This window comes from Manis pentadactyla, chromosome 10 (genome assembly GCF_030020395.1).
Source record: "Manis pentadactyla isolate mManPen7 chromosome 10, mManPen7.hap1, whole genome shotgun sequence".
Lineage (NCBI taxonomy): Eukaryota > Metazoa > Chordata > Mammalia > Pholidota > Manidae > Manis > Manis pentadactyla.
The window spans coordinates 122360080-122384916 of NC_080028.1; the positions used below are offsets into that span (position 1 = coordinate 122360080).

The 24837-nt window shown below is 49.3% G+C and overlaps 1 protein-coding gene across 3 annotated transcripts in view; it reads right to left on the bottom strand.

The window, feature by feature from the left end:
- ABAT (4-aminobutyrate aminotransferase) overlaps positions 1 to 24837 on the bottom strand; it is a 383605-nt gene that overhangs the window by 327896 nt on the left and 30872 nt on the right. For 2 of the 3 annotated variants that reach the window (XR_008992287.1, XM_036931772.2), the window contains exons 2-6: positions 16552 to 16661; positions 10394 to 10491; positions 8574 to 8603; positions 7094 to 7211; positions 3625 to 3674 (exon numbers count right to left, since the gene is read on the bottom strand). Coding sequence is in view for 2 of the 3 variants with exons in the window: in XM_036931772.2 (XP_036787667.2) it covers positions 3625 to 3674; positions 7094 to 7211; positions 8574 to 8603; positions 10394 to 10491; positions 16552 to 16621 (366 nt within the window). In the remaining variant the exon portion in view is untranslated. Of the gene's footprint in view, positions 1 to 3624; positions 3675 to 7093; positions 7212 to 8573; positions 8604 to 10393; positions 10492 to 16551; positions 16667 to 24837 lie in introns of all 3 variants that reach the window. The other variant, XM_036931771.2, reaches the window with a different exon arrangement.

Here is a 24837-nt window from a genome sequence, read left to right on the forward strand (position 1 = left end):
TTGAATATCAGTCCCATTCATTGCCAATGGCTGTGCATGTGCAGGGCCAAATGATCATTGTTTAACTTGTGGGCAATGTAATGAGGTGGCCTTGGTGACACAGGAAATTGTAACTGGATCAGATATTGGCTCCAGGGGCCATGGCTTCATTTTCTGCAGGGCCATGAGGTCATGTTGGAGTTTCAGGATGACATGGTTGGGGTACCAAAGGGTGGACAGGACGTTAACAACCTGCCAGGGACCTGCTCCAGATGGGCAAAAATACCGTGACACCACCTGACTGCATCTCCAGCCAAGTATTTGGTAGCCAAGACGTGAACCAGGGGTCCCCCACCCAGGTGGCTGGGGTTTCCCCACTGAGCTTATGGCAGTCAGATGTCCCTTCTCTAGACTGTACCAGGTGCTTCTTTCATAGCCCCAAGCCCCGTTCCCTGTGCAACAGCGTCAACACAGGCTGATCTAGACTGTGATCCAAACCATGGCCTCACCATCAAATTCCAGCACCAAAAAGAATTCCCTGCACACAGAAGGCATTCAATCAATAACGGGTGATTGAACAAATGCCAAGAAATAAGGCTGAAGCAACAGTAGCCAGATCACGAGGGGCTGTGCCTTTGAAGTGGAGGGGCTAGTGGTGCCTCCTGAAGGCAGTGGGCACTGGAAAGGGGTCCCTGCAAGGCAGTTAGGAGGATTTGCCCATGGAGCTGGCAGGGGATCGGCTGGGGCAGATCCTAGTGGGGGATGGCAGAGCTATAGGGCTGGCCCCGGAGAGGGTGAGAGGGCAGAGATGGGCCGGCTGGGGGACGGAGGATGAAGTTTGGCTCAGGGACAGGTGGGGGCAGGGTACCCCCTGCAATCAGAATCCCTGGGCCTTGAAGTCACGTGTTGTTGCAGACGATCCTGCCTCCGGAGGCAGCTGACACTGCAAATGTGTATGACATGTTTGTTGACACATTTTTTCAGCACCAACTGCTGAGGCATCTGGGATCTGCAGAACGTTCCGAAACAAAGCTGGGCTCCGCGTGTAAACACAGCCGCGAGCCCCCGGCCGCAAAGGGACCTCGCCAGACGCCCCAGGGAGGACGCCCGTTTCTGCTAAGGCAGCCCCTGAATGTGTCAACTGACTGGAGGAGAGGAATGTCCCCACAGGCTCCCACACAGGGCCACCTGTGTGCAAGGAGGGAAACGCGGCTCTTCCCTATTGCCTTCAAGCTTAGGGCTGAGGAGTCAGTTCCTGACAAGGGCTGGGTGTTCAGCTCTCGCCTCCTGTTTTAGCCACAACAGCATCATGCTCTTAGGCATGTGTGGACAGGTATGTCACTCTGAGTAAAATGAACGCCCCTCCAGTAATGCTCAGTGTCAGTGAGGATGTGGAGCAACTGGAACGCACACACGGCCGGAGGGAGTGGAGACCCAGCCACCAGTTTGGAAACTGCCTGTCAGATCTGCTGAGGCCGACTGTGCGCAGGCACTAGCTGAAGCTTACTGTGTGCGCACACTAGGACAGCCGGCGATTCCCCTCAGCCTTGTGTCCAAGGGAAACGCATGCACGTGTTCACCGAGGACACATGAGCAAAGGCAGCAGTCAACAACCCAAAAACCCATCAATGGTAGAATGGATGACTTACTTGCTTTGTATTCCCACAGTGGGATGTGCTAAAGCCACGAGAATAGATGCTCTGTGGCTGTAGGCAAGATGGGTGAATCACACAGATGGCTTGCCAGACGAATAAGCCAGATAAGCTAAAGAGCACGCATTGTACTTCATTCCATTTATGTGGAATACAGAACGGCAGGGGCACACCTCTGCCGTCAGAAGTAAGGGAGGTAGTCTGCCTAGCCGGGGCTGGGGGAACAGTAACTGGGTTGTGGGGACCGCCTGCAACTCATGCATTCTCAGTGGGGGTGACAAACATCTCACTCTTGTGGCGCAGAAGGCACAGCCATCTATATGGTTCCTATGCACCATGACGCATACCATGCCCCATATATTTCACACACTAGCCTACACACCAACTATACTGCACACCACGCCATACACACCACGCCATACACACCTTATTGAATATCATATATACCACATCTTGGGGTGTGTTGTGGGCACAACTGTGACCTCCAAGAGGATGCCATGCCCTCATCCCATCCCTGGGACTCTGAATATGTCACACGGCAAACGGAACTTGCAGATGTAATTAATGTTCCTGATCAGCTCAGAGAGGGAGGCTATTCTGGATGTTTCGGGTGGGCCCGCTGGGGCCCTTCAGCAAGGCAGACACAGGGAGGGGGGCAGAGAGGACTGGCCGGCCATTGCTGGCTCGAAGGTGGAGGGACCACGAGGGAAACCGTGAGGATGAAGCCCAGGACCTGAGTGAACCCCGAAGCACGGTCCCCCCCAGAGCCTCAGCCAGGGGTGGCTTTCGGCTCCGTGGGCCCGAAGTGCAGCATTCCGCGGAGCCGGCTGGTCGCCTGGCCCACCGAATCTGAGACAGTAAGCAGGTGCTGTTTTATACCTCTAAGCTGGTGGTGATTTGTGACGACACCAACAGGTAACTGTTATGTGGTGGTGGTAAAATTTAATGATGGTGGAACAATGAGGAAAATAACGTCTCAAAAGGCTCCCTAGGGAAGTAACAGTGGAGAAGCAGTTGAGAGACACTGGTAACAGGAGAAGCGCATCGAGTGGTGTGCTTGGGGGGCAGCTGCTCCAGGCAGTGGGGGTGCTTCCCGCTTTCCACCCTTCAGGACAGAGGCACAAACCGCTCACGGGTCCACAACAGCGGGAGATGCCACCCCCCGGGGACGTCTGACAATGTCTGCTGACACTGGGTTCTCATGACCAGAGAGCTGATGCTAGTGGTGTCGAGGGGGAGGGGACCAGGGTGCCGCTGAGCACCCCGCAGTGCCTGGAATGGCACCCCGCAGGGAGGGGTCACCGACTGTCATCGGTGCTGAGGCTGAGGTGTGTGGTATCTACAACTGAACCCCCATCCTCCTGCGACCCCCCTGGCTCCCTGCTCCAGTCATGCTGTCCCCTTCGTGCTCAGCCCGCTGCTGGTCCCCCTCACCCTCTCCCTGGCTGGTCACCTGTAGCACTTTCTCCTTCAGATCTCAGCTCAAATGTCACTTCCTGGGAACTCTTCCCTGACCCCGGCCATCCCTGAAAAACCCAGCTCCTATGGTTTTATTCCCAGCACCTCTCTGGCTGTGCGACCTTGGATAAATATTCAACTTTTCTGTGCCTCAGTTTCCTTGTCTGTTAAATGGATAAAAACAGTACCTGCCGACAGACTTGTCAATAGTACAGCTGTGAAGTGCCGAACGCAGTGGTGGGTGCACGTTTTGCTCTTAATAAACGTCAGCCATGCTTATCATCATCCCTGGTTTATGCCCACATAGCACAGCCTGCCTCTCCCTGTAGCGCTTAATGAGGACACAACTCTCTATTTACGGGTGTGGTTTATCGACTGTCTCGCAGGACCAGGCTCTGTGTTCTGCTCACCGAGGTATTGCAAGTGACTAGTGAATAGTAGGTGTTCAAGAAATATCCATGGAGTGAATGAATGAATGAATGAGTGAATGAAGGGTCCTCTGGGTCACCACGAACACTGCAAACATGGGACTCACCGCATTTTGAGGTTGTTGGATGAGTTTCATGAGAGCAGGATGGCTGTAACCTGGGGAGAGGGGGCACCATTAGAGGCCAGCACCTGTCAAGTGTCCCCTGCCCGCCCATTGCCTGCCCCCTCCTTTCCTCTCCATCCCTGCAACTCTCCATTCACCCACCAAGGGGGTCTTCCCATCCTCTGCAGACAGAAAGACCCATTCCTGGAGCTGCCCCAGACCCTTTGGTGCTCAGGGTGCTCAGAATGTCTCAGGGTGCTGCCCAGAAATCTTCAACAAATTCTCTAGTTGACTCTGATGCTCAGCTTTGAGAGCTACGGAACTGAACTGGACACACAAGGGGAGGTGAATGCAAGGTCAAAGCAACTTCAGGACCAGGGCTGGGAGGGCTTCCCCAGGCCGCTGTGATACACTGCAAACATGGTCCTTAGCTTCTTCCTCAGGGCCCACAGGCTGAGTCAAATCGCAGTGAATGTCTGCTCAGGGAGGTGCCAGTGAGGGATGGGACTGGGGGTCTGTGGCCAGCACGTTGGACCCTTTGTGCATCGGCTTATCCCAAGGGTCCCTCTGCCTTTACCATCCAGACTGAGCCTGACGCCCCACGACAAGGCTGAGGAAGCCCTTTGATCAGCAATTGCTGTCCTACGATTTATCCTACACATGTGTATGAACACCAATGTACGTGTGTGTCAGCCGTGACGCCCCGATCTCCAGGCTTGCGAGCAGCCTCATACCCGTACTTGGTACCCGGTTAGCAGTAATGGGCAGGAAGCCCCTGCACGAGGTAGGTGATCAGTAAATGGGAACTTCTGTTGGAAAGGAGGGAGGCGCAGAGGGTACTGTCCAGCCCTCAGCCACAGTGTCCTGGTTGGTTACTTCAGTTCCATTTCCTGTTGGTTCTCCCTGATTCAGGCAACAACTCCCACGGGAAGGCCAAGTTTGTAGGAGGCACAGAGGTCAGGAGACTAGACTGTGAGCCCCTCAAAGGTGTTGGCCAGGTGTTCAGCTCAATGGGAATTAGCTGAATGACTGAAAACTGTGCAGAGTCAGCGGTCTGGGCAAGAACTCAAAACGTGTCTACGAGAACAGGCTGATCGCTGACACTTGGTACGGGAAGTAGGCCTTGGAGACACACTTCTGGTCTTCAAGTACCATGGTTCTTATCCTTGTACCTGTTTGCTTGAAAACGATTCATTTTTAAGTAAGTATGTTTACTTTGAAAGGAGGCTTTAATTCCTTATGGGGAGAGGCCTGCCCCAGGCTCTGAGCGTGGGGCCTGCCCTCCTCCCGACAGGAGCTCAGCAGGTCAGGCCCACAGCAGCCCGGGGAGGCTTCTCCTCCCTGACATCAAAGACGGCGAACAGACTTGAAGAGCCTTGTGGTTCCACCCTGCCTGCTGTGAAGAGGATGGATTGGGGGTGCTGCCTAGAGGACACAGGGACAGAGCTGTTGACAGCACCCCCTTTCCACTCCACCCCACTGCAAGGCACCCTGGGCCCCAGGCTGGGAGACGCTCATCGTCACGGAAGGAACACGGTGGGTTTCTTCCAGCCGTGTGTTGGCCAGAGGTCCTTCAGTTCTGGCTCCTTATCACGCAGCCTGGGTGTCTGTGACTTTCCTGCCTCAGGAGATATGCCAGTTCCAGGGAAATCTCATTAAGCCCCGGATGCAGCTTGTCACAGTGGCTTTAGAAGGAGATGTGAAAGCCAAGCCAGTCCCTCCGACCAGGGAAATCCCACACCTGGGCATTTGATGCTGGGGGCGCCCCACTGCAGGGAGGGCAGGGCAGGGGCAGCTGGCTGGGAGGCTGCTTTCACAGAAGTAAGCTTAGCAGGCAGAGAGTCATTGGTTCAAACCCCTGGGCTCCTTGGACATGCTGGGCAAACCGTGAACCTCTTGCAACCTGGCTCCCCATGGATAAATTAGACATGATGTTCAAAGACCCAATGTCTAAGGACCGTTGTAGGGATTTAATGAAATAACTCAGGGACTTAGCAATATGCCAGCATATACTAAATACTCAGTGATTATTAGCTTAAAAAAAATCACCTCAAAAACTACAGATATGGGGGAAAAGGTGGCCAGAGAGAGAATGTTTAGAAATTCTAGTCTTCTAACAACTACTGCTGGCCTGGCCCCCCACATCCCCCATACATATGCTGCCTGGCTGGGGAAGCGAGTGACCCACAGTCCCATGGCTGTTATAAGGCAGAGCTAGGATTTGAACCCTGGAAAATTTGAGATCTGATCCCTCCCACTCCAACACAGAATGCAGGCTGGCTTTTGTAAATCTTGGAATCCAAAATGCCTTCAAAGTCCATCTGGGAATGCTGGACTTCCCAAAAGGAACGGGCCATCTGCTTACTGTCTAATTGCATCTTAATGGGAAATAAATAGGTTCCAGAGACTGGGTCAGGGGAACCGGAGGAAGAGTGCAGACCTCACGGGGGTCACAGGCGGGAGGCCCAGACTGCTGGGAGGGGAGGGATGGGGAGATGCTGATGGGGAGCAGAGGATGCGTGGCATCATCTGAGGGGGAGGCTTCACTAGACACTCAGCCTGGACATCACTGGGTGCTGCAGGGACTCCTCCAACCACAGGATCACCAACCGTCTTAGCTGTATGGCCACACCAGCGCCGTCTGTGCCATCGTCTGCTGTGCCCCCCTACAGCAGTCAGCTCTGTCTGGCCAGGAGGTGAGCCTGGTGAGGCAGATGCTCCTGGTGCCCCACCAGGTCACCCTTACTGGGCAGGCCACCCTTCTCCCAGATACTTTGTGTGGGGCGCTGATAATGGTCCAGCTGCCTCCTCTCTGGAAAATTGCTCTTGGCAAATGGAAGCTGTTTTGCCCAAGAGAAGACATATATTTCCTCTGGCAGCTGACAGGCAGTGAATGACTGGCATTGGGGTACAAAAAGGCCAGCCTCCTTCTCTCGGTCTGGGATTGACTCTGGGGTGCAGTCCATGCTCCAGAGCCCTACCCTGTGGGGTCTCTCCAGTCTCAGACTGAGACCTCATTCTTCCTAGCTACCCACCCTGTCCTATACCATTTCCCTCCCTCCTCTTTCTCCCTAAGAGCATTCCTTCAGTGAACTACTTGTGCAGAATCCCTGCCTCAGGCTCTTCCAGAAAACCTAACTGACATTGACACTGTGGTCACACAGACCTGGGTTCACACTGTAGCTATGCTTCCTCTGCAAGTGATTTAACCTCTCCAAGCTTTATCAATCTATGAAATGGGGACATGAATACACGCTTATTTTGTTGGGTTTTTGGGAGGGGTGAACGACAGAAAACGTGTGAAGTTCCTAGTAATACCCTCTCTATGAATGCCTGCTCCTCTTCTCTGCCCTTGAGGGAGGTGGCTGGCAGCACAGAGGGATGTGCCTGCTGGAAAGAGCACCCAGGATCTGGACAGTCACGACTAACAGAGAGGGAAGCGACATTCAAGGACTGCTTTTCCAGCTCTTACCTATGGGGACAGAGGAAATCTGGGAATAAAGATCCAACATCCGGTTGCCATCCACGTCAACCAGGTAGTTGCCTCGGCTTTCTTCATAATTGCAGAAAAAATGCACAGCCTCTGCATTCTTGGGGAAAGAAGAGACTGAATCAACTCACTGCAACTCCCCAGATTCTCAGTCTTTCAGGATTAAGCTTAAATTGGTCAAGTAAAGCACATCCTGCCCATTCTGTGGACACATGGGGGGTTTCTGTGGGTCTGGCAATGCTGTATTTGTTGCTTTCAGGGGAACTACATGGGTGGTATGATTTATAATAGTTTATTAAGCTGTGAATTTGTATTTTAAGAATTTTTCCATATGTGTTTTATATATCATAACAAAGAAAGCTGAGATATAAATCAGAAGAAACTTCTGGTACATTAAGATGTATATGGTAAGCCTTGGAGCAACCATGAAGAAAACTAAAATATATACAGCAATCATGAAAGAAATGAAAATTTTCCACTATAGATAGCTACGTAATGCAGAAAGAAAAAAACAGTAAAAAAGGAACAGAGGAACAAAAAAGATATGAGACATACAGAGAACAAAAAGTAAAAATGGCAGATGTAAATACAACCATATCTACCATAACATTAATTGTGGATGGATTAAATAATCTAATCAGAAACTAGAAGCTGTCAAACTAAAGATTCAACTAGATGCTATCTACATGAGACATACCTGAGATTCAAGAATACAAACAGGTTGTAAGTAAAAGGATAGAAGAAGATATATGATTCTCACAGTAATCATTAGAAAGCTGGGATGGTTTATATTAACATCAGACAAATTGACAATAAAACAAAACAAAAAATATTTCTAGAGGCAGTCCACTAAGATATAACAATGATAAACATATAAGCACCTGATAACGGAGCCCCAAAACATACGAAGCAAAACTGACAGAATTGGAGGGAAAATAGTTTCTAAGAATATCTGGAGACTTCAATACCTGGCTTTTAATAGTGGGTAGAATGGCCAGCCAGAAGAATAACAAGGAAAAAGACCTGAACAACAGTCTAAACTAATGGACCTCACAAACATCTACAGAAACCCCCCCCCCGACTAACAGTAGAGTTCACTCTTCTCAAGTGCATATGGAACACTTTCCAGGATAGAGCATATGCGGGGCCATAGAAAAGGCTCAATGAATTTGAAAGGATTGAAATCACACAAAATATGTTTCCAACCTCCATAGAATGAAATTAGAAATTAATAACAGAAAGAAGTTTGGGAAGTTCATGAAAATGTGGAAATGAAACAACACATAAGCAACACATAATCAAAGGAGAAACCAGTAGGGAAATCAGAAAGAAAGGTTTAGAACAAAAGTCAGCTGTACTTTTTTTTAAAGAGCCAGGACAGAGCAAGTATCTGTATTCCTCAGCTTAATTGTAATTTGGAAGCAATGGGAAATGGGAGGAATGCTACCTCACCCTCACTTACCTGAATTATGTTCAGCTGTTTCATTAACTCCTGCAGGCAAGAAGAGCAAAGACATTACCGCGAGAACACACGCTTGCCAACGTAGCTTGAAATCTCTCAGGTCTTCCCACACCTTGGGGCATTTTCTCCCCTTCATGCCAACAACCTGATAATTGGTCAGTTATATTATAAATATTTTTTAATTGCTTAATACAAATAGTTGGCAGGAAAGTATTCCTACCGGTTAAATTACCAGGACACTGGACAGACTTAGACACCTGGAAAATAACGATAAAATAAACTAAAATATTTAACAAAAAAATTTAAGCTGAAGGTGTTTAGTGTCCATAAAAGCATAGGTTCTGCTTTTATTTATGAAAAAAAAGTCTTTAATACTTCATTAGGGAAATAAATTAACTGAAAATAAAATTAGCACAACAAAGAACTATTTATAGTTATAATCTGAACTCTGCATAAAGCCTTTGTGCGAATCTGTATAGGAGGTGGGAATTATAAACTAGTTGCTTTAATATTACAAAGATTTGATTGGAATAATTCAACACAAAATAAACTTTACCAGAGTCATAAAATGTTGCAATATATATATATATATATATATATATATATATAAAATGTGTAAATATTATATATTTCTACATAGAAATAGAAAATATATTAATGAAAAGAATATGAAAAATTATTCCAAGTATTTCACTATGATTAAATTAACCCCCCCAAAAAAATATGCCTGAAAGAATCTCTCCTTTTGTTAGCAAAAGGCTATCAAAATAACTATAATCATTTATATCAATGTAATGATTTCTTGACAGTAAAAAAATGGTACTATGAATAAAATCTGCAAAATGCACACAAAAAAAGTTGATTTGCATTAGAAAAGTTTACACTGTTGTTTTTTAGGTGCAAACATTAAAACCGGTATTGCACATCACAACCCGGAATCAAGATCAGTCAGCCTTCCAAATGCGTTACATGCAGGTTTCGTAGCATCGTTGAAGGGAAGCCCCAGCTTCCCTCATCAGACTCTTCATGTGCCTCTTCCATCTCACACACTAACATCTACTCCAGGGACTCAGAGCCACCCGCTGTCTCTTGCACGCCATGCACTGTCACCCCGCACGCCTCTCCCCATACAATTCCCCTTGCCTAGAGCACAATGCACTCCTTTGGCAAATTCCTCCTTTTTATCCTTTGGAGTCAACCTCAAGAGCGTCTGCTATCCATGTCCTGTCCCTGATAGCATTGCCACTGTTGGTGAATGTTCTGCTCTAGCCCTCGATTCCAGGCTCAAAGCAGCCCATGTGACCCGCTTTGGCCAACAGAATGAGCGGGAAGTGATGGTGGGCCAGGATGGAGCTGAGGCCTCGGAGAGCCACAGCACACCCTCCCTGCCTTCCCCAAGAGAAGAAGCCCAGCCCAGTTTGCTGGAGGCTGAGAGGCACATGGAGCAGAGCGAAGGCACTGCAGTGACCATGACGAGCCTACCTGAGATCAACGGATGGCAGTCATCCCCCAGGATGTAGACGGGCCCAACAGAGCCGCCAACTCCCAGTTAACCCCAGATGCACGAGCAATCCTGATGCTGCTGACATTTTGTGATTGTTTGTTATGCAGCATTATTGTACCAACAGCTAACTGGTACATTTCTGAGAAGCTTCTTTGACTTCTGATGGCCTAACAGCCTCTATTCATGCCCCAGATCTCTAGTGGTGAACTCTCTGAAAGTGGCTAAGAATACAGGTCCCTAAGCTTGGCTGTACTCTTGCCCCATGGACAAATTTTGCTCTTTTCTGAAGCACACCATGCAGGTGTGCTCAACTCACCCGAGATCTAGGCCCTGGGACTTCTGTCTTCATCAGAGGCCCGTCATAATCAAACTCAACGTCGACTTTGGCTGCAGCCTGACTGATGTGTCTCGGTCCTGCAGTAAACAAAGATGATGAGGACCCCTGGTGACAGCGGATATAATGAGAATTCTGTCCTGACAGCTGCCCAATGTCTCCACCAGAGGCAGTACCAGGACCTCAGCCCCGTCCCCACCAGACCACCTCAGAACACTGAGTGGGGCCAGACCTAGACAGCACAAGAACACTGAAGACTTTTTAAAAATGGGGAAGTCCAGTCCAGAGAAGTTGCAGGCAAACAGGCACATCCACATCCTGCCAGTCTGAGTATATGCCTACTCCTTTGAACTGAGCAATCTCATTTTTTTAAGAATCAGCCTAAGAAAGTAATGGGATCACTGCACAAAGCTATAGTTTATAAAATCTATATATGTAGATTTTATGTATGTAACATACATATTTCTCATAGTACATGTAACAGATTTCTCATAGTACAGGTTATATAAAATATTCCTAATAGTACTGTGTCCAACAACAAAGAGAAAACAAACTAGATGTCCAACAGTGGAAGGCAGCTCCACAGAATATGACACATTCCACCATTTCCATGGACAATGAAATGTTATGCAGCCATTAGTAGTTTTTAGGTAGACATTCTGAATTTTTATGGACATGGAAGGATGCCCGTGGTATTAGCAATGTGACAGACAAGCTTATAAAAATCATCTAAATTTTGTAAAAATTTAATCTAAATTCAAATGTATATATAGACCAGGGTTTTTCAGCTTTGGTGCTATCCATGTATAATCCTTGCAGGGGCTGTCCAGTGCATGGTAGGTTGAGCTGCACCCCTGGCCTCCAACCACTAGATGTCAGTAGCACTGCCCTTCTAGTTGTGCCCCTAGTTGTGACACTGAAAAAGCACCTAGGAGGGAATAATCAAATGTCTGAGTTGAGGTGGTCCCCACTTACAGATTTTTTTTGTTAAAAAAAGAAAAGTTGGGCATAAGTCATCTGCCTGAGACCCATTTCACAATTTGCGTAGTAATAAATGGACTCTGAGCTCCCAGGCTAGCCCCACTGGGCCTGTCAGCTCAGCACGTTGTGAAGGGCAGACTGGAGACCCCATGTCTCATTAATCCCTGAATGAAATACATCTGTGGCAAATCCAGGATGAGTGTGTCATGATTTACCTTCAGTAGCCCCTGGAAATCCTGCTGATGGCCCTGTTCATCTTTTCTCTTCTTAGCATACTTCAGTGGTTAGGGAATATCAGTACCTCTTACTTGCACCAAACTAGGGAATCACTTGATACTCTATGTAAATTATTCCTGGTTTTCCAAAGTTGCTTTGGGTGTCAGAGAAGGTTTCTGAATGAATTATGTAATAAAATATAGACCTTGAACATAAAGTCCAGTTAATATCTGATGCTGCCCTTATTTTAAGGCGTGAAGCAAATAGCTTTTATTGTTTTTTCTTTGATCTTAAAATGAGAGGGGAATTCCTAAAGAGTGTATTACATTAACAGAGTTAAAGATCATGTACCTTATTTTTTTTTAACACTAAACTTTTTATCTCTTCCTTGGTCAGAACTCAGGGTTGCTGGTCAAGACTGCTTCCAACTAGACTTGTGTAAAATGGGGGTGCATTATTGGGATAAAAATAGCTCTTAGCAAGGGGCAGGCCTAATAAACATAGTGTTCTTCATGTAGATTAATGATACCAAAGAAAAAAAAATAGCTCTTAGCTTAACTGGTAGTGAACTTGTTTCATTGCTAAAAGAGGAGGAAGTGAAAAATTCGAAATCAGCAAGGTGTCCTCTAACGAGGACATACAAGTCCTTTCTTCCTTTCTCCAGAAAACATCTTGACATCACATTGTAGCCATGAGGTATCTTGGGAATGGATGTGGTTAGCAAAGGGAGGTGCAGCTGAAAGGACCTGGAGAAAAATGACCAGGAGCGTGTGGGGTTGTGTGGCGCTACGGTTAGAGCCCACCATACGGGCAAACACACAGAGAGGAAGTGGAGCGAGGGTGAGGACATCCCCTGGGAGCAGGGGGCCAGTGGGGCACGAGATGGGGCTGCTGAAGGCAGGGTGAGGGTCTGTGTCAAGCGCCGCAGCAGTTCCCACCATGTGCCAGGTCTGTGGGTGTGGATGGAAGGGGGCCGAAAAAGGAAGATGGAGACGCTACCCATATTCAGCCCCAACTGTGGGCTAGGCAGGCCCTGCCTAGGCAAACTCCCTTTAATTGTTTTAATTAATCCACACCCCTCTTGGATGATGGTATTGTTATCCTCACTTTACAGACGAGCATCAGACAGGTTAAGTGACTTTCCCAAGGTCACAGAGCTAGTGAACTAGAGTCAGGACCTGAAGTCAGGTCCACTACTTCTGCTTTTCCTACTATATCTCAATTGTGGCTTTTTGTAGAGGAAAATAACCAAATAACAATACAATGGATATTCTCTTAATGATGATACACAATACCACAAGCCACAAGAGAAAATAACAAGATCTGAATGGTCAAGTAAGACTTTTCTGGGACCTCTTACGTCAAGTCACATGAGCCAATGTCCATTTGTTAAGCACTTTATGGTGAATGGTCTAGAAATTGTCCTGGGCACTTTACATGGATTACCTCATTTAAGCCTCACAACCCCCTAAGAGGTAAATGTTACAGAAGACACTGAAGCTCAGAAAGGTCGATTAAGTTGGCCAAAGTCACACAGCTAGTAAGTGGCTGAGCTGGAAATGTACCATCTGACCTCTCCTTTCATCTCACCTGGTGCTCATCTTTGCAAAGAAACATTGGAAGCACATCACTTCCCCTCAAACAAGTTACTACCAGAAAGCACAAGGCAGCCAAGAAGTTTCAACTTATGTTGGATGATCCAGTGTTTCCAATCCTGAATTAAAATAGCACCCGCAGAGGCAGGGGTGCATCCCGACACACAGACACAGGGCCTACATCCAGGTCTGATAGTCTGGGTCTGACGGTCCGTGCTCACCACCCTCAGTGGCCAGGCCAGTCCAGAGTTAATCGTTAACTCCGAACTGTAAAAACAGCCATCAACCGTTTTTAAAGTCCTCTTGATCTTTACACTGAGACTAATAAATGCCATTTCCTCAAACAGCAAGGGTTCCTTCCGTATGTGGGCCTGGCCAACATCAAGGTCAAGTTCAACTGAAGTTGTTTGCTCTGCTTCTCTTTTAAAAAAATATTTCCTTCCCCTCAACCATCCACTCCCCTCATTTTTTGATAACGTGCTCATTGAGGAAACTATCAATAAGCAATAATGGGGAAAAAACACGTGTATTTTCACCACCCAGAGATAACCATTGTGCTGTTGGACCTCCCAGTCTCTGTACTTGTTTTGCCATTGTAAGATTATAAACTATTTTGGGGGCGTGGAGTGGCAGGAAATGATGCCCCTGGGGACGCTGTCTCAGGCTGTGAACTATCATGCTGGCTAGTGGCTTCACAGGGAGCTGACGGTAGAGACACCACACGGGAACATCTACACGGGTGTGACAGCAGCGACGGCTTCCCACTCGGGCTCCCTGCCGCTCTCCCTCACTCTGAGGACCGGGCTGCTCCAGGAGGATGTCACGTGGTGGCGAATCCCGCGGGAACCGCGTGAGTGAGCTTGGGCGCGGATCCCCCGGCTCCCACGGTGAGCTTCAGACGAGAGCGCGGCCCTGGCTAACAGCCCATTGTCCCTCCTGAGACAGCTGGAGCCAGGGGGTCCTGCTACGCCACCCTGGGTTCCTGATCCACAGGAACTGTGGGGTAATAAACACACATTATTTTAAACTGCTGTGTTTGGGGGTATCTGTCATACGGCAATGGGTAACTCGTACGGTGGTTAAGGGTGGGGGTTCTGGGGCCAGCCTAGCTCAGCTCAGAGCCTGGTTCAGCCGCTTGCCAGTTCTGACACTCTGGGTAAGCTACTCAATTTCTCAGTCCCAGTTTCGTCTGTCTTATGGAGTTGTAGTGAGGCCCAAATGAGTTGAAGGTAAGCTGGCATTTACAACTAGTCCCCCATTGCTACTTGCCCATCAGCAGTGGGGTAGGAAAGTGCACAGATCTTTGGATCTTTGCCAACATGTGTTTTCTTAAAAAATCCATCCATCCATATCTGTCTCTCTCTCTCTCCAGATATGCCAAGTTGATAGGCCAAAAGAAAAGAAAAAAATCTCTCTGTATGGTTTTCAAAATCCAGCACAAATGTGCCAAAAGAATTTTCAACTCTGGCAAGAAAATGCAGAGGTGAGTTATTCTGATTTAGCCATTTCTGGTTTTTTTTTTTTTTTTTTTTTTTGCATTGTGTCTCCATTTCTATGCTTGTAAAACAGGAGTTAGGACATTCCCCACCTTATTGTACATGTAAATGAGGTGCTCTCGCACGAGCCATTTCTTCTGCTACAAGAAACCTGTGAAGCAGGGAGGGTGTTAGTATCATCCCCATCTTCCTGCCAAGGAAACTGAGCCTGTGCAAGTTCTGCCCACCTGGCTCATGGGTGGTGAATGAAGCCAGTAGCCCAGTCTTACTAGTCTTAACCCTCTTTCCCTGCTGTCTGCCAGGGAAGGCCCAGATGTCCTTGAGAATGACCTTCACGGGCACAGCTGCCTGTGCTACAGGCTGGAGCCCCACGGGGGCCCTGCTCTCTTTTCACTGGCATGTCCTCAGCACCTAGCACAGCGCTCGGCACCTGGTAGGCCGCCCAACAGTCCTCATTAAGGAAGGACCGACTCTTCCCTGCCAACGGCCCACCCTCGTGCCCAGAGCCCAACATGACTGCATCCTTCTAGTTTCTGTTTGTTTTTAACATAATGATGGGCAAACATTAATAGGGTTCTCTTGTAACTAAGTGACACAAAACAAAACCTCAAACCCTGCTAATAATGTCCAAGGCTAACAAGGTCAAACACAAGGAAAGACAGACACTGTCCCCCAGAGGGGACAGAGGAGATGTGACAACCAAATGGGATTTGGATTCTGGGACAGAAGGAGGCACTGATGGAGAAACTGGCACTGTAACACATTAGCAGTGGGAGACACTGGGTGAGGGCCTGTGGGGGTCTCTCTGTATGTCTACAATCATTCCAAAATAAAATGTTATTTAAAAATAAAACCTGCTAATACTCCCAGGGGAGAGAGAGAACACTCCTGCTTTTAATGCCAGGATACAAATGCCAGCATTTAACATGTAAACCAAGGGCACAGCCAGCACTTGGTCTTCAGAAGGCAGACGGGACCGTAACAACAAGGGGACACCCTGATGCCCAGCATGCGGCTGAGAGAAGTAGGGACAGCCTGGGGATGCAGGGTGTCCAAAGGAGGCTAGCCTGGCTCTCCCAGAGCTGCACGGAGGCACGTGCAGGAGGGATGTAACCAGATTCGGAGCCAGACTGACTTGCAGTCAAGTGGCTGCATGACCTTGGGCGAATGACTTCGCTTTTCTGGGTTTCAGTTTTCTCACCTTTAAAATGGGATTTACTCATGGGACTATTGGGAGGGAGTTCTCCTGGGGTCCTGTGAGCAGGGTGCTCGTTGATGAGGCTCACACGGCTGAGCTGCCTGAACTCGGCCGGGCAGGGAGAGACGGAAGCACCGGAAAGAGGCCACGGCTGCGGAAGGAGCGGAGGCTGCTGTCGTGGGCGGGGTGGGTGGAGGGGAGGGGGCGGCAGCGGGCGGGACATTCTTGGGACGCCACCTCCTGTCCAGTGTTCTTGCGGCACAGCTGGCCTTTGAGTCACTTCCAAGTCTTTTGTGGCTTTCTTGTTTCCTTGCAGCGAGCCTAGCTGTGTGTTTTCCCTGACAGTCCCTGTGGGCACGGCCTGAGCCCTCTGGCTGCTGGGCCACCACCTCCGTGCAAGCAGCGTGGCTCCAGGATGGGTCAGCCTCCCGCCCACAGCGGAGCCTGTCCCCCAGCTGAGGACAAGGGCACATGGCGGGCATGGAGATGGCAAGGGGTGGTGATGGGGGCAGTTCTACAGGGGACGGTGGGACCACCCCAGAAGCACTGGCTGGCCGGTCCCTTCATCACCAGGGATTCTTCCAGTCCAGAACCCCGAGTGTGGACTGTGTCTTTCACTAGGCCCAGGTCTTGCCGAGATCCCCCAGGGCTTACCGGGCACAAGCAGGTGGTAGCCGTGCTGGAGGCTGCAGGCCAGCCGCCGGTTGAGCAACATGGAGGCCATGACCCTTTCCTTCAGGAACAGAGACCCTCTTCACACACTCCTGCACTGAAAGAAACCAGAAATGCAGTTGAGGCCAGTGGAGGCCATCCCCTCCTGACCAACTGTCCCACCCCACTATTTCCTTACAGAGAGTTCTTCTGGCATCAAATCCTTTGCTTTCATGTTGGTTTTATACTTTAAATCACATGTGTTTTCATCTGACCTTGACCACATCCCAAGTAGGGTTATTATGCCCATTTTTTAGATGGGAAAAACAGAGAGGGGGACAAAGTTGGCTTGAAATCCCTCTGTAAGCAAGCTGACAAGCTCAGTGTGACATCCACCCCGGGAGGGCAAAGCAAGCCTGTGTTCTGTGTAATGGAAGGACTCAGACAGAAGAAACTTCAGAGCAGATGGCACAGGAATAACTTGATGTGGGAAGCTGGGCACTCCCTCTGCCCTGTTCACACCAGGAATATTGCTTGTCAGGTTCTTGGCTCCCACCTCACAGGTGTGCAGTTCTCCCCTGCCCTCAGGCCCCCGCTTCGCTCTGCTAGTGACCGTTTGCATCAGGGGTCTGGAACACTCTGCCCCCACCATGGTTTGTTTTCTTTTGGAGCCTCCCTGCACTCCCATCCCCCTTCCCCCAGGCCACCAGTGTGCTCCCTGCACATCTTTTTGTTTGTGGGTCTTCTTGCTAAACCCCTGCTTTGTTATTTGGCACATGTATTTTCAGTTGTATTGTGTTGTATCTCAGAACAATGATAGAACCATTCACTTCTCACTACTACTCATGGGCCCTGTTTCCTAGAGTCCTTTCTGTGTGCTGTACACTGCAATAAGCACTTTACATAGAGTATTGTTAATATTTATTATTAATACCCACAACAGTGCTATGTGATCCCTTTTATACTGACGAGATACACATCATGAGACCACATGTCAAGTCTATGCACCACCCCCTCCACCACCCTTTGCCCCATTCTTGAAAGCCTTAAAGACAGAATCCTAAGCCCTTAAGTGAGCCTCCTCTCTGAGGTTACTCACATTCCCCATTCTTCGAGTGTATACTTTTTGCCTTAAATAAAGGCATCTCACTGCTCAACTTATGGTGTTTTGTCCAGTGGTAAGCATCTTTGTTACTTTGCTATTTCATTTTATTTTTTAGACTTAAGCACTAGATTTTCTTTCTCTTTTTTTCTACTTCAGATAAGCAGGGAAGGGTTACCAAGATCTCTGATTTGGGCCTGCAAGTTCCCATCGCCTGGGTGACCCAGACAGGACTGCAGCTGAACGATCATGCTCTTTAGCAGCCCGCCCCCAAATCTCCTTTCTTTGCCTTGGGAAGTTCTCAGCACATCATCTCACTCCATCCAGTGCTCTGTGGCTCCCCCAAATCCTGGGGTGTTGGGGGCTTAGTTCTCATGCTGTGCAGATTCAAGTGGACACTGGACGCCAGGTGACCCTGGCTTCAGGAGTTGGCAGGGGATCTGCCCTGTGTCAAGCAGGAGTTCAGTGAGCTTCCCTTCCCCCACTCTGTGCTCCCTTGCTCTCTGCTGCCTGCACTCCTGCTGCCATTCCCTGCCACTCTCGCTTTAATGAATTCCTTCCTTACACTCATCCGACGCGTTCAAGAATTATCTCATCTAGAGTCAAGAACCCTCCCCATCAAGGTTGAGGTTTCACCTAGTGCGCAGGGAGAGACCTCCCCAGACCCAGTTGCCTGGCAACAACTTGGTAAGAAAGTCCAGAAACCCAAATCCACCCATCCCAACATTTATCTAGCTGATTTGAGTGGGTTTCTGTTGCTTGCACACAGAGGCCCAGCTAAGAGTAGAGTTAGAGTATCAGACTGCTGAGCCCCAAATCTAGGGAGTGCATTGGGGTAACAATGCCCCTTCTAACTCAGCACTGCAGGAGGCGTAGGGCCCTGCAGGGTAATTAAGGATAAAGACTTCCTGTAATGGGGTTTGTGGGGGGGACTTGGGGTAGGGGAGAGCCTAGTAAACATAATGTTCTTCATGTAATTGTAGATTAATGATAACAACAACAAAAAAGACTTCCGGTCCAGCCCCTCAGGGAGGGGGCAGGTACAGGGTGCCTCCAGGGTGCAGATGACTGTAGTCTGAGTCAGCTGGGAGGTTCTGAAGGGTAGCTTACCCCCCTCAACTTGCTCGACTGTCCGGTACTACACTGGGTGGCACCCCATTTTGGAGATGAGGACACGGAAGCTCAGAGGGGTTATTATTTGGCTTTGGTAGGAGGGTTGCCTGTGACTGACACCAAAGCCCTTGTTTTCTATTCATTAATCCCGCAAATAACAAGACACGTAACTGCAGTAGATGTGGGGCTGAGGAACGCAAATGATCTAGTACAGAGAGGAAATTCTGTTGCTTTTGACTAGAAGAAATGTTATCGAGAAAAGCATGGGCTTGTGACCATAAATGACCTGAGGAACCTACTCTGTCCTCGGCAACTCGGGGCTCTCGGTCTGTTGCGGCATCTCCCACTCAAGGCAGGCCTGTTAACGCAGCAGCGTGGTGACTGCGTAGAGCGAGTAGTGGCCGCTGTCTCGCATTTGCTGTCTCGCATTTCAAACCATTTGTCTCAAATGGGGGCACTTAAGATTCCACACTGCTCAGTTCCCATTCAACGTGTTTCTGGAAATGCGAGAATCTCCGGCAAACTGGCACATTTAACATTCGAATATTCTGCAAGAGGGAGTGTCACACCTGCACACTTTCGATTACAGAAACCGTCACCCTGGGAAATAGGCCCCGGGGACATTTTGGTGATTCACAGTTGAAAAGGACCTTCTAACAAAACCTGATCTCTATCAGACATTAATTCTCAGCACAATGTTGTTCCAACAGTCAGAAGAGTTAGTGTCATTTCGATCACTTTCTCTAGCCCGCTAATTCAATCGTCAGCAATTAATTAGGTGCCTGTTACAGGCAAGCCACTGCATTAGTTAGGTACAGGAAAATGAAGATGGATAAAATGCTCCTCTCTTCTAGAGCTCATAATTTAGTGGCAGAGGAATGAGGGGGGAAATGGGAGGCTGCTCTGCCCATCAGGTCAATAAATTCTTAAAATAACCTGGTGAGGCATGCATGTAACATTTTCCCAGTTCATTGTCAACACTAATTCTGAATAAGACAGGATGGAACCATGACTCTTGCTGGTAAGAGCAAGGTGCTCTGGGAACATAGAGATGAATTCTGGCAGGGGTTATGCCAGCGTGGAGTCACCTGAGCTACACCTTGAAATGTTAGGGGATGTCAGAGGCTCCAGAAGGAAAAGGAAGGCCTGAGAAAATGCTCATAATGTGAGAGGATGTCAACGAACAAGGATTTGGGCACACAGGGAGGGTGGCTGGGACATGACATGAATCACAGAGCAGTGGAAGGGAAGATGAGGGGCAGGAAGAAGCAGGGACCAACTCCTCAACGCCTGGTCTGAGAGGTGGCTTGACCTTTACGAGTATGGGTTCCTTAGAAAGTTAAGTGTACAATGACCACATGGCCCAGTAATTCCACAACTCAGTATGTACCCAAAACACTGAAAGTAGGAACTCACAAACACACATACACGCACCTTCATAGCAGCACCACCCACAAGGCAAAAGGTGGGAAGAGCCCAGATGTCTGTCAATGGATGAATGGATTAAACAATGTGGTCTATTCACCCAAAGGAGTATTACTCTGCCATAAAAAGGAATGAAGTACTGCTAGATGCTACAACATGGAACCTCAAAAACATGACCCTAAGTGCAAGAACCCAGACACATAAGGCTACACAGTATAGGATTCCATTTTTCCATTTATATGACACTTCAAGAATAGGCAAATCTATAGAGATAGAAAGCAGACTGGAATGGGGAGGGTGAGGCCTCCCTCACTGGGGTGTGCCGGGAACTGGAGATGATGGGTGTAAGCAGCCTGGCAGACCACAGGCCCTGCAGACGTGGGAGCTTGCTCTGCCTCTGACTCGCTCTTCTCTCTCACGTTCTCTGCTGCTGATGCAGTCACTGTTCCAGAGCTCTGTCATCTCAGAAGCACGGAGGTTTCTGGGGTCACTGGGCAAAGGGGTCCAGCAGTCTCCCCAAGGACTTGCTCTGGAGCCCCTCAGATGCAAGCCAGTCACAAGGAAGGCTCCCTATCCCTGGCAGAGATGCCTGAAGCGATGACAGTGACAGCCGAGGGCTGGTACCTGGGGGTCCTGCACTGGGGGGAGCCCCTAAACTGCTCTGGGGCAGCCGCCTCGTCTCTCACCTGGACGGGGCCGTAGCACTCTCAGGGACCTCTTGGTTTCCTCTCTTACTCACCCTCCAGCATTTCTACTTGGCCTCTGAACTTCTTTAAGGGTAATTCATCTCACTTCATTCTCCTGCCTCAAATCCTGCCAATCACACTTAGAAAAATGTGCCCTGAGAGAATGGGAATTGAGTTCTCATTCACTGCGGCACCAGCGCTCAGGTTATGGGGCGAGCGGACGCCACATGTCTGCGCTGTGAACTGGGGATGGTGACACAGGCCTTCTAGGGGGACCCAGGATTTGTATGCATTAGTGAGCGGGCCTGAAATTCATGTTAGAACAATTTAATGGTAATATTCCCCTCCCACCAAGTCTGAAGTCACCGTGTACATGACCGTCCACCACAGCCCTCATTTGGCTTGGGAACCAGGCAGGCCCGGTCCTGGCTTAAGTTTCCTCCTGTGTCACATCTGGGTATCGGATCACCTCGCTCCTGAGGCCCCTTCTGACCTGAGAATAACCTGGAAAGCATGCCAAGAGCTCCCCCCATGCCCGCCCTCTGCCTCTGCTGGACCTTGGATAGAAAATCTGGGAAGATGTGGGGGTGCCTGAGGGCTCCCAGCTGTGGGGGGGCTTTTGTCGCATTGGGGTTTGTGACCAAGAAAAGACTGGGGAAATCCTGGAATACGAACGGAAGGCCGGCTGGTTACCGGCACTCTTGGTCGCTGCAACCCCAGTTTCCCACCCCCGTGTTTCCCAGACCTTAGCTTTTTTAACACAGCACCTTTCTCCTCCCTCTTAGTTCTCCGGTGATATAGACTTAATATTTTTCTCGAAATCAACTTGCTTTTTAAATTTAAATGGTTGTTTTCCCAGAACTCTTTCTAATCACCAGCTGTTCCTCTTCCCCCCAGTTTCATTAGCTACACATAAAGGTGATTGGGAAAAGAATAGAATACAATCACAGCAGGTCACTCAATGAAAAGCCGGGTCTGGCTGACTGCCCAAAGCTTGGGCCTCGGGCCTGGCCCTCTCTTCCTGCTGGAAAGGGACACTGGGAGATATTAGAGATATTGGACAGGTGTTAAAGGCAAGCGAGGGGCAAACAGAGACTTTTATTTCCTTACTGTGATCAGAACTGAGAAAGAATTTAAACCAATCAATTGAATAGGAACGATCACAATGCATGGCAAGAATAGATAACTTTTTGTTTAAGGCATGCAGTAGGCCTCCAATAAATTCCATTTCTTGATGTGTGTCTCAGTCAGAATGGGTTGCAAATGGTGGTCTAACCAGACAGCGAGGCCACCAGTCCCACCCACTGCTCCCTACCCGCTTTCCTTTAATTAAAATGCTGACTAGCTCTCTCTGCTCCCTCTTATCTGCCTCTTGCCTTTGGAAGGTGGGATGGGATGGGGAGAGGCTTGCGCCACTTTCGAGTCAATGAGGTCAGAGGAATTGGGTGAAAAGGGGAAAAAAATCCTTCTCCTTTGCTCCGGAGGGAGGGTAACAGTCATAGAAATATGGGCTGCTGTTTATTGCTGTCCTATTACACGCCATGTCCTGTCCTTCCATATGTGATTTCAGCCTTCTGCGCTCTGAGAGGCACAGAAGGTCAGTGGGTTTTTCCAAGGTCTCAGAGCTCAAAAGCCACAGATCAAAAGCCTGGGCTGCTTGCGAGAATCCTCAGGGAAATAGAGGGTTTATAACTTTGAAAGTTAAACATCTCAATGACACAGGGTGGCTGTCCGGGCAGGTGGCATGCAGGGCATTGAATGTGAAACCTGCTTCTTTTATTTGCTGTTTGACTCTGGGCATGTGAGGTAAACTCTCTGAGCCTCAGTTTCCTCATCTGTAAAATGGGCATAATACTGACTGAACCTAACTCCTGGGCTAGCAGATAGTGAATTGAGACCTGGAGCTTGGGTCCCTGCTCTATCTCCAGCCCCCAGAGCAGTGCCTGGTGGCAAACAACCACTGAATGAATAGTAAATGCTCGACAATCATCCTACAAAGATGATGTCTGCTTCATCTTTCCACTATGCTGTCTCCCAGGCCCTTTGAATACAAAATCTTTACATCCCTCACTGGCTAGAAATGGACCTCCCAGACGAGGGCGGCCCGGCTCTGCTCTCTCATTCTATCTGCTCCCGGGGCCGAGACAAAAGTGCTGGCAGAGGCTTGGAACATTCCTTTCTTGTCTGCAGCCCCAGCTGCCGGCAGACTCAATGGGACACAATGACACACTCAGCCAAGGGGGCTCCGTTGTCAAGGCCAGGGGTCACCATGGCAACGAATAAAGCAGAGCCCTCGGCCTTTGCAGATGGCTTACAGGGCCCCATGCGTGGGGCTGTGATGGACAGACTTTATCTCGGACCTGGCCTCCCTCCTCCAACCCAGCTCCGGAGGCCTTGCTGGCCTCTCCTGCAGCGTGGGCCCCAGCCCGTCCTCCCTGCACTCGTGGTTTTCTATTAAGCTGCCTCCTGGGGCATCATACAGTCATCAGTATGAGGACAGGGGAATACTGTTCTTGGAATTCGGCAAGTGTTAACTCCTAAAAAAGATGAAGGGTGCAGCTGAGAAAGTCACACGAGCCAGAAATTGGGTCCAAACGTGCCATGTACTGGCCCAACTCATCAGGGCCTCACTTTCCTCATCTGTAAAATGGGAAGAATGAAGCCTACCCCTGAGGTCACGAGGCACTCCATTTGCTCAGGCCCAACTGAAGGGTGAACAGCACATACAGGAGATGGCTTGTTGCAGGCCATTTCCTCTGTGTCCAAAGAACCCTCTACCTCGTAGGGAAGGCATTTCTTCTACAGCCTGAGGTGCTGGGAAGGGTAAGGACTGTGGGCACTCGCGGCAGCCCTACTACGAGCCTGCACTTCCAGGTTACACAAGGGAGAAGAGAAGCTGGCTTGCGGCAAAGCCTGCTGTCTTTGCCCACCTGGGTCCCTGCCGGCCTGCCCCCTCTACCCCAGGTGAACTTAAATCACACCTGCAGGGAGCAGGGAGCACGGAGCACGGACACGTTGTTGCCAAAAGGGGGGGTCCCCCGCTAGTCTGTGAACAAAGTGAAGGGAAGAAGAACAATCAAGGCTTGGAATGCAGGCCCCCTGAGTACAGAGACAGAGAGCCGTTGCTCCAAGGGTGGGGCGTCTGCAAACGGATGACCGTGTGAGGGGTCAGGGGTCCGAGAGCAGCATCTGGCTGAGGAAGGAAGCCATGCAGTGTGAAGGCCCCACCCGCAGCCAAAGCCACGGTAGGTCCAACCTTTGAATCTATGTGTCCGGTTCCCCACATGCTCAGGGCACCCGAGCTGAGCTGCGCAGACTGATGCCCACAGAACGAGGGCGGCCCGGCTCTGCTCTCGGTGACCCTGCATTCCCAGGGCAGGGCCAACGACAAACAAGCAAGGTCAGCGTGATCGGAGGACATATGTTTCCCGTTCAGAGAAAACAAACTACTGTAAAGACTCCAGGAAGTGCTAAGTATGCAAATACCACAGCTTGTAACAAACGCATCATTCATTTCTTCCGAGGTCTGCTGGGCGGGTGACCGGGGAGCGGTCTGGTGGTGAGCAGAGCTGTGATGTTTGATTGATGGTATTCCTACCGTCCCTGGGAATATCTTGACTTTTTAGTAATTCAAGGGGTCTTTCGTTTATATGTGCAAGTAGGGAACTGCTATGATTTAATAAGTGAAGGCCTAACAAGTCAGGGCTTAACACATACCATCTCATCTAATCCCAGAAGGCAGATAGTACTTGTGCAGTTTTTTTGGGTGAGAGAATAGGCTCAGAGAGGTTTTGCCACTTGTCTAAGAACACACAGCTGGAGATAGTGGAGCTGGGTTAGAACCAGGCCTTTCTGGGCTTGAAGGCCAAGATCTTGGTGCATTACCAGGTTGGAGGCTTCAATCCTTGCTCAGAATCTCAGACAATACAGGCGAATACATGTATCTCTTATGGGAACAAGAAC